Source organism: Clupea harengus, chromosome 4 (assembly GCF_900700415.2).
Source record: "Clupea harengus chromosome 4, Ch_v2.0.2, whole genome shotgun sequence".
NCBI lineage: Eukaryota > Metazoa > Chordata > Actinopteri > Clupeiformes > Clupeidae > Clupea > Clupea harengus.
The window spans coordinates 22723546-22733917 of record NC_045155.1 but is presented as its reverse complement, the minus strand read 5'-3'; the positions used below and the strand labels follow the sequence as shown (position 1 = coordinate 22733917).

The 10372-nt window shown below is 39.3% G+C and overlaps 1 protein-coding gene across 1 annotated transcript in view; it reads left to right on the top strand.

Annotated features, from left to right (window-relative positions):
- Window positions 1-2393: 2393 nt before the first annotated feature.
- The window catches only part of LOC105894299 (protein disulfide isomerase Creld1), a 57996-nt gene continuing 50017 nt past the window's right edge, over window positions 2394-10372 (top strand). Inside the window, exons 1-2 of the mRNA XM_012820783.3 lie at window positions 2394-2658; window positions 7679-7797. Coding sequence (XP_012676237.1) covers window positions 7681-7797 — 117 coding nt within the window. The 5' untranslated portion in view covers window positions 2394-2658; window positions 7679-7680. The remainder of the gene's footprint in view (window positions 2659-7678; window positions 7798-10372) is intronic.

Genomic DNA, 10372 nt, shown 5'->3' with positions numbered 1-10372 from the left:
CAATAAAAAGCTGACTTTTATCAAGCAGAGTTTAATGCAACCCTATGACAAAATCAATTTCCACCATATTGGATTTTTTGGGAAAAAAAATCACAGGCCACAAATCTTGTAGTTTTACCAAATTTGGTATATCATATCTACCAGCAACTTCTTGATATATCAACACCAAAGTTTGTACATGGACTTGGGAATCCATTTTTAGGATGTCCAAAAAGATTAATTTGACCGCTGGGAAGAATTGCAATAAGCATAAATGTGTTTTAGCTAATACATGACTGTAACGTTTGCCTTCAAAATGATTCTTGTGTCTAGTGATACTGTATACTGTAGACATGGTATTTTGTCAATATTATTGATGCAGATGCTATTTTGGATTTCATCGAAAGGTTTAAAGATTTTACAGGTACTAATGCTGTAGGGCAGTGGTTCCCAACCTTTTTTGTTTTTGCCAAGCCAACAGTACCCCCTCACTCATGCATGTTAATGATTCTCCTATGTTCTATCAAAGTCATATTTAACATTTAGCATCTAACACAACTGATTATTAACTGAAAATAATTTGAATGACTTCCTTTAATACTAAGACATTTTGCAGACATACATTTAAGTCCATTCAAATGTATTTTTCATTGAACTGCCGGTGTTTGGGCTCTGAATCTGGAGCGACAGCAACTGGATGTTTGAGCCATTTATCCATGTTTGCTAGCTAGTTGGTTTATGAGCCATTTATGGCAACTCACTGCTAATCTGCTTGGCCCCCTCATCACTGCTTGCTGCCATATTCTATGTTTTTATTGATTTATTTGTCTTTATTTTCTCTTTATTTATTTATAACAAGTGGTAAATGTGCACTGTCTTCACGGGGTAAATGTACACAGCAGTGGTAGATGTACATAATATATATACAAACATCATATGTCACATACATATGTTACATGATGCATACAAAACAGCTTAATTGGTTTACAGTGTGCTCATAGGGGTACTGTTACAAGGGTAAGTAAAGTAGCAACAGAAGCACATGTCGGTGGCAATTATATATATTGCATATCAATACTAGCATAGAGTAGTATGGGGTAGAATAAGTGTACGACAGTACGGTGGTGATGGGTGCATGTGGGCCGAGGGTTTCTACAAGTAGATCGGGTGGAGAGACTACAGCAGCGTCCCACAGCAAAGATAGTTTAGACTGGGAGAGGAAAAGAGACAGAGTGAGTGGGTAGAGTTTGGCTGTGAATATGCGATGAGGAGCAATGGTGATGAGGAGCAGTGTTTCCACATCCATCAGCATTTGGATCATGCTATAACAGAGGGAAACATTTTGTTAGTAGACATCAATTTGATAAACAGATAAGAAGACACATTTAGGTAATTAACAGTAGGTAATATGGCCACTTTATCAGTATCAATATAGGCATTAGCAACAGGATATAGAAGGAGAGGGATAGGCTGCCTGGCCAGGTGTATGGGAATTTAATTAGTATTTATTTTTGTTATGTTATGTTTAGTTATTGTTGGCTGACATGGATAATGCGGATAATAGTTAGGATGGCAGGGATGGCAGGATACACAGTGCCCAACTGGCTGGTGACAGCCGCAACGCGCGTCATATGCTGTACCCAGGATCCGTACAGGCACTCCTTCAAGGTACAACATACGCTGTCTGTAGCCCAGTTTTATTAGGATGTTTTAGCAAATTATTATTACTTAAAGGAAGTGTCCACAATTGTAATCCATTACACTTTTTGTCAAATTCAGCTAATTGCTCCTCACAATTCTGAAGCTGTCTGTTCTATGTGTGCACTCAAAGAAACGCTGGAGTTCGTACACAGCCTGGCTCTGTAAATGGGAACCAACGTGTCTCAGACCAAGCCATACAGTGTACACTATTTATACACTATTCCAGCCAATCAACACATCGCCTCAGGAGCACAGAAAAAAGGGTGTCATTTGATTGAACGCAATTTCATTGGCTGAGCTCAAATATTATCAATCTTTAGCCAGGATTGTGCACTGTACCCTTAGACACCCTTAGACATGCCCCTGCTTGACTCATTACTAACCTCTAAAAATATATATATTTTTAAAATCAATATCCAATTATTAGGCTACCTTTTTAATTTTTTAAAAGCTGTGGAAATGGCACTTATATTGACCTAGGATAGGGCTTACTCCTTAAAGCTGTTGGAAATCTTTAACTGATGGATAATTCTCCATTCATGAAGTCTGCTCATAAGCGGTGATATTTTGCTGTTGGCATGATTCTGTGAATGTGTGTGTGTTGTTTTTTTTTTTATCATGAAATCGTTCGAAAACAGACGTCACAAAAACCTGTAATCTCTTTAGAACAACCTACTTCAACCACGATGGATGTGATCAAAACCTTTGGAGGCCACACACCCGGCATGATATGATTGGTAGTATGGACTGCAGGCGTGATATGTTATTGGTTGTAAGCTTTCGTCCTATTAGGGCGAGACTGTTGTTATAGCCGCAATAGACCGGAAAACTTCACAACCTTAAACCGTGGTCATGAAAGGTGGGGCACACAACCAAATGATGATAGAGGCGTTATCGGAGCAATTTTTTGAAAATAGCAGCTGGAAGTATTGTGCTATTGCGTGTGGACTTCATTGACGTGACTCGGACAACTGAAAGGTATGTGCGCAGCCTAGCTGCAGATCTAAGGCGAAATCCACAGCATCTTGCTAGCTGGCTTTCCATGAGATAGCATGCCACAATCCGCATTTAGCATGGATGAAATGATTACATGCACACATCTTTTCTATTTTCTAAGCTTGCGATAAGTGACACGAAAATGATCAATAGACTTGACGTGGAAAGCTCCCTTTATTTTCTTAAGGTTATTTATTGAAAACAGACGCTTGATAGGACGGCGAAACCCAGAACCTACAGCATCAGTTCCCGTTTGTGCCCTACGATTTAGTGCCTGCAATATTCGTCTGCACAATCTGATTGGGTTTCGTGGGTCGAGATCCACTTTGTCTTTCGATGAGTTAGTGGATGACACAGCTGTCATTTCCCACACATGAATACATCGTTTTTTATGCCGGGTGGGCAATATCCAGTAATTCACCTGCAGTCCCACATACAACCACAGACTGCACATGAGATTACAGTCAGGTGCATTGAAGAGTTTTGTACATAACACGTGTAGATATTTCTATCTGCATAGACCAGCATAAATAATCTCCGAATTGCATACCCACAAATTTAGTTTTTGTTGAATGAGTTTCGCGCATCTCATCTGCAGTTTTATCAGCATGCAGACACATAGTTTTGGCACTTAATCCTAGTAAGGTTTGGGAAAATGAAGTCAAAACAATCATGGAAGAATGTGAAGGGTCTCTACTTTGTTAACCAGTCAGTAAACAGAAAATTTACAGCACATTTTAAATCCGTAGGTGAACACCTATAAAGTTCATTTCAACACTGATAGTCATTATATGGGAACCACCGACAAAGTGTTGAATAAACGCTTTGTTAAAGGCCGCCTGCGATTTTTGCGAATAGTTGTTGTTATTTCAGCTCTACAGCCAGTCAGCTTTAAGTCAGAAACTGTTGCCAGTCTATCCTGTAAACACAAATAATGTAACAGAACTAAGAAAATAAAGGCGAGTGATTGCCTTCAATTTTTTAAGGCGATTATCTTAAGTCAAATGTCAGAGTTTAAATATTTGGATTACATGTTGTCACTTTTGATTACAGTTAAATTACAGTTAAATTAAAGTGCTTATTAAGTCAATTCAAATATTTTCAGTTATTGTGAGTTTTCATTCACCTTTCCCATGTGACTAAGTTAACAAAACTTAAAAACGAAAAAATACATAAACTCACTCTTTGCCCTCCTTTTATGCCATTTAACACACTGACTTAATTATTCAAAAGAGAGAAAAATGAATAATTCTTTAAAAAAAGTATATAAAATGCCAAGGCAATGTGTACTTTTGGCAATCTGGCAACTTTAATGAAATAACATTTAGAAACCCTTTAAATAACATCAAAGATCTAAGTAGATGACGACCCCTTTTGGATTACAAGCATTACCTGAATTGATTGTGTTGAGTATGTGATGCAAACCAGCGATTTAACACTTATGCTAAGGCTTATAGTGAATGAACAACATACTAATACTTATGCTAAGGCTAATAGTGAATGAACAACCTACTAACACTTGTGCTAAGGCTAATAGTAAATGAAAAACATACTAACACTTGTGCTAAGGCTATTAGTGAATGAACAACATACTAACACTTATGCTAAGGCTAATAGTGAATGAACAACATACTAACACTTGTGCTAAGGCTAATAGTGAATGAACAACATACTAAATGGCAGAGATCTGCAAGTCTTCAATGTCCAATTTGCACACAGATCACAATTCTCCAACTTCCTACTGAAAGGTAGTGATGACACTTAGTTAGGAAAACTTAACTTAAACTGCTACTTTACCTTTGCAATAAAAGGTCCTCGAGAATCCAGGTTTATATAATGAGCCTGAAAACAATACTAACTTTGAGTGCTGCTTGGCCCTTAATTAAGTTTGTGCAGACTCCATTGAGGAGTCTATGTACACTGTCATTCTGCGGTGAAACAAAAATTGGCAATGATTAAAGGAAAATGATCAGTGACTACCTTAGCAATCGAAAGCAATATACAGTGCCTTGCATAAGTATTCACCCCCTTGGATGTTTTACCCTTTTATTGCTTTTACAAATCAATCATGGTCAATATAAGTTGGATTTTTTGACCAAAGAAAATACAAAAAAAGCCCTCTTTAATGTCAAAGTATGCATATTCGATATACATTTAACACATCTACACATCTCAATTTGTTAACCAGCGGGACCATCACCATAAGCCACATTACAGTATTTTATGTACTCTTATTAAACAAACCCATGTGTCGACCACACCCGTGTATTAACCGTGGTTTATTCAAATCAACTGCAGTCATTTAAATGTTATATGCTATAAAGTAGGGATGGGCATTTCAAGCAAAATACTACACCCCCTACCGCATACACACACACACAAATACCTCATTCCCACTCACAGTGAAAACCATTTATTGAGTGTTTCTTTAGTGGGAATGGGGCCTTGTGGGAATGGACGCTAAAAGTTTAAGTGGAATCGATAATCGATCCCCTGGCAACCTAGTAGGCCACCATAAACGATAATCTTCTAACACGCTTCTAGTGCGAATTGCAAACGTGTTTGAGAATGACTTCTCCCCCTTCATTCACTATATTGATATTAGAAGTAAGCCCTTGCTCCACTGATGTCCCATACATTTCTCTCAGAGCTGTTTAAATGTCTTTGTGAAATAATGTTACATCATCCGCAAGTGGCTGTGATCACTATGAACCCAAAACTTATGATTCATATGTGAAAGAGGGAGATTGGGTGGCTCTCTCTCACTCTCTTTGACACTTTACCTGGCAGTTTTACTGTGTGTGTTGCTAACTACCAGGCAAAAATGTAAAAACCTGAGTATTAAATGCAAAATCAATGTATAAACCACAGTTAATAGTGGGGAAATTATGGTAATACACATCTCCTGAAGCTTCTAGAAACATGGACTGGAGTGGTACTGTATAGCTGAAAATGTTGCATTCATCAGTGAAAATCATTGGAGAAAGGCATATAAATAAGTTGTATCATATATTTACAAGCAATTTCCACATTTCAATTCATGTAAAGTGAATTTCATGTAACGCATGACACTCTTGTTTCCTGCACAGGAATGATCTGTGTCATCAGGGTGGGGTGATCATTTCCACGTGAACTTCACGTATTACTTCAATAATAACAAATCTTATATTTTTGACTTAAAAAACATAATTTCTCCTTTTAAGTCCTTTTTAATTTCTCCTGCTTTTCGATAGCTATAGCTTATTTTCCCATTGAAAATGAATAGGGGTAATTATTGTGCCTCGGCATGTTCAGGAAATGCATTTTGTTTGATTCAATAGTCTTTCAGTGCCACCAGATGGCTGTCTTAATTCATAAACTTAAAATACACACATCAGAGAATATTGGGCGCTGGTAATGATACCAAAATGTACTTAAAGTAACCCAGCAGATCTGATATTATAAGGAAGGCTGTCCCAGAGTTTACGGGCCAAAACTCCAAAGGAGTGGTTATCTGAAGCGGTTTGTTTTGGACTGTAAAAAGGGTACTACAGTAGTTTAGATATGAAAAAATAATCTCTGTGATTTATAACTTCTAAATGGAGCATATTCACATCCTTGAATTGACTTGAGGAACTTCAGACTTTACAGGGGTGGTAGTAGTAGAAGCAAAATAACTTGAAGAAATTAAATACATTTTTTGGTGAGGTAGGATGAAGACCACTCCAGGGCTGTCCCTGAAATGCTGACCCATTGTTTTAAACTATTTATTAACTCTTATAGGCCTAGGCTCATTTCGGCATACTTTCACTACCTTTACTTCTTAACTTCTATATCGGTCTATATTAGAGGTAGCTATGCATTTTCAGGACAAATCTGCCATCATTTGATATGGTATTCTCGCCATGGTATACGTTTTATATTAGCCTTCATATTAAGGACAAATATGCATCTATTAAATTGATCTATCTGAAGATATTTACGTCAGGGAGGATATTTTTTCAGATATGTATAGACAACAAATTGTGTGATTTGGTGATATCAGAACTATGATGTTGGGATACTCCATGATCTAGCCGTTTAAAAAAAAAAAAAACACTGAACTTTGCTGTAGTTTCCAAACCAGATGAATCCACCACAGTTTCAAAACCAGATGAATCCACCACAGTTTGTTGCACAGATTAGGAGCTAGCATCAGCTGAAAAGGGCGAGCATTTTGTGACATTTAAAATCACTTGAGGATGGAGGCGCCTAAGAATGCTAAAGCCTGTTAAAAAAGTACAGTAGGAATCACATTTTTTGGGGACATCCAAATAGCCTGATGTAAATGACTATACTATTAAGACCTTCTAAAGAAATCAGCTCAAATTGACATGGTACCGTGCAGTTTGGAGATGGTCAGAGGAGTAACCTGTGATCTGGGTATTATATTTATAAAATGGAGCAGACTGGCCTTTATTTGTGCAAAGGGAATGAAATGTGCACATCCACTGATATTTGTAAACTACCTTACATAATCTGGGTTGTTCCATTTGGGTGAAACCGCTCTGTGAAATATATCAATGCACTTGCAGGCAGATTTAAATAACAATATGGGGTTTCTTGAGCAAAGGAGGAAGATTGGACGATTGTGACAGTTACATAAGGTTCTATATGCCAAAGGCTTATTTCCATGAAGCAGTTTAGATATTTATATTGGTTAGACCGCATACTTTTTAATAGTTTTTAAAATAATTTGTTTAGCTGGTGGTATTGCAGTGTTATACTATTGTCACATACACACACATCTACCTAATTATGATCTATTCAGATTTTACAAGGCTGAAATCTTGGCAAATACTGACTTAACAATCATTTTTCATCTATGCTATCATCTATTTTCACGTTCCAGAGAGCTTCCCTATTTCTATTTCGACAAGTAGGTTAGGTTAAAATTTCTCAATTTAAACTGTGGTTATTGTCAGTTATGACCATTGGCTTTTAACACACTTCCTTTGTCTTTCCTTATTGGCTGTGACTGAAGTCATGGGATGGTCATATTCTCTTCTACCTGCGCTGGCACTGATGCTGCTTGCCTATGTGATGACGGTCCACACGGCATCCTGCCAAACATGCCGAAAACTCACTCAAAGTTTCGTTAAGGTATGGCTTCTTCACTCTTTCACATTAAAAAAAAACATAAAGCAATCTAAATGTGATGTGTTCTACACTTGTGAATAGCTTTTTACTGTAAAAAAGGAAGAAATACAGTATTTTCAGTGTGGTCAAAACCGAGTGCATTTTCAGGAGAAGACTGTTCAACCTTTTCTATACTACATCACCAAGCAGCATTCACTTCATTTAGAGCAAGCTAGGAATCCCATGTAATACAAGTATGCTGCGATGGCAAATCAGGACTCTTAGTATTCTGAGATCTGAACTTTGCAAATATAAGTGTGGGCTATGCATTAGTGCTGATGTCTAGAGTGAACATATTGTAAAAAGTAATTATAACTTGTGCTGTAATATGTGCAAAAACATGTACTGAACCATATTGACAAACCGTTTTGGTCAATTGAGGTGATTTTCGAAGGTATTGGCCATGCTTTAAGCATAAACGGGTTAAGCCACTCCCCAGATGGCAAAGAGACACTGGGGCGGATCTGGACTAACCTCTGGGCCATATCTACCAAATGGACTTTGGCCCTGTAGCAGTGTGAGTTCAAACATGCGATCCATGATCCATTACGTCTCATTATCCTTGGCAAACGTAGTATCTTGACACTTTCTTCATGTCTTTTTGTCCATTTGGCACATGTGTTACATGGTAGAAGGTGTTTCATCTCCAACTTACACATTGTGTCCACAATAAGGCAATTATGCTTGAACCTAGATGGCATTTTCTTGTTGACTGAACTTTGTCCCACTTGACTGAAACTTATGACTTAAGTCCCTTGCACACTGAATTTTTGGACGAAATCTAGTTAGTCATGTCTAGCATAGGTCTACATTATGCTTCATAACCGAAACTCTGTGATGCGCAGATAACTTTCAGTGGACCATAAAGGTAAAATGGTTTATGCATAACAAGCTAGTTGCAGCTAAGTTTGTTGAACACAGTGTTGAACACACACTACACTGGACCTGAACCCTTGCACCCTCAGATACTGGAGGTGGGGGTGGTAATAAGGGCCTTGCCCTTGTTGATGAGGCCAACCGCAGACGCTGGTGGCGTGAGGTTTTGGTGCTGATGGACCGCAGCCTTCTGGAGTTTGTGTCCAGGGTGGGAGGGGTCGGCCATAATCTTCCCTGCACGCCTCAGGGTCCTGGATGCATACAGGTCTTGGAAAGATGGCAGATTGCACCCAATCACCTTCTCAGCAGAACGAATTACACGCTGCAGTCTGCTTTTGTCCTTGGCAGTGGCAGCAGCTTACCTGATGGAGGAGGTGAGGATGGATCATCATTGGGCCTCATTCTCGAACATTTTCTGAAGTTTCTTCTTAAATGTTTCGTACGGACTTCGGAAGACCTCCGCCAAATTCATGAACGCTTGAAAATGTGTTCCTACGCAGCAGAAGTGTTCTGAGCTGTGCTCCACCGGAAAAGTTTTCTTTAGTTGAAAGCACCTTCTCATGCACCTGGATTTGCATACATACACGCCCCGCCAGCTCCTTATAAGGGCACACAACCGTAGTGACGTGTGCAGTCGCAATCGACCGAATCTACACGAAAGCAACTCTTAAACGAGTCATGTCAAAGCAGAAAGCGAGCACTTACAGTAAACGTAGATCTAACTTCACCGGTGCAGAGGTGGAGGTACTGTTGCAGGATGTAGATGTGTCCATTCTATTCCACTATAGCTATATCAACGCGTTTTTTAAGGAATCTCATTTGAAAAAACTCTGGCCGATTTACGACTGCTATTTCGCGTTCGGAAAGTCTTCTGAAGTTCCGAACAAATCCCAGATGAAAACTTTCATGAATGCCAAATGTTTTCCTAAATCCAGTTCAGAAGAAATTCCTTCTTAAATTCTTCTCAACTGCGTTTGAGAATAAGGCCCATTGTCTTTGGCAGGTTGAACTTCTTCAGCTGCCGCAGGAAGTACATCCTCTGATTTGCTTTTTTGGTGAGGGAGATGATGTTGAGCTCCCACTTGAGGTCCTAGGAGATGATGGTGCCCAGGAAGCGGATGGACTCCACACTGTCGACTGGGGAGACACTCAGGGTGATGGGGGTGGGTAGGGCTGGGTTTTTCCTAAAATCTACAACCATCTCCACTGTTTTCAGAGCGTTGAGCTCCAGGTTGTTCTGTCCACACCAGGTCACCAGATGATCAATCTCCCACCTGTAGGCGGACTCATCCCCACCAGAGATGAGCCCAATGAGGGTGGTGTCGTCCGCTAACTACTTCATCACCACAGAGGTCAGGGCAACGGGTCTCTAGTCATTAAGTCCTGTGATCTTTGGTGTTTTGAGGACGGGGATGATGGTCGAGGTTTTGAAGCAGGCTGGTACGTGGCATGACTCCAGTGAGGAGTTAAAAATGTCTGTGAACACCAGAGACAGCTGATCAGCACAGTGCTTCAGGATTGATGGAGAGACAGAGTCTGGTTTCAAACTCCCTTTCTCCTCTAAAATGGTTTGGGCAGCAAAACTAATCGGGCAGCAAAAAACACAAGGCCAAAATACACCAAAAATGGCAGGATTGCAAATATCACCCTGTTACGAACCTGT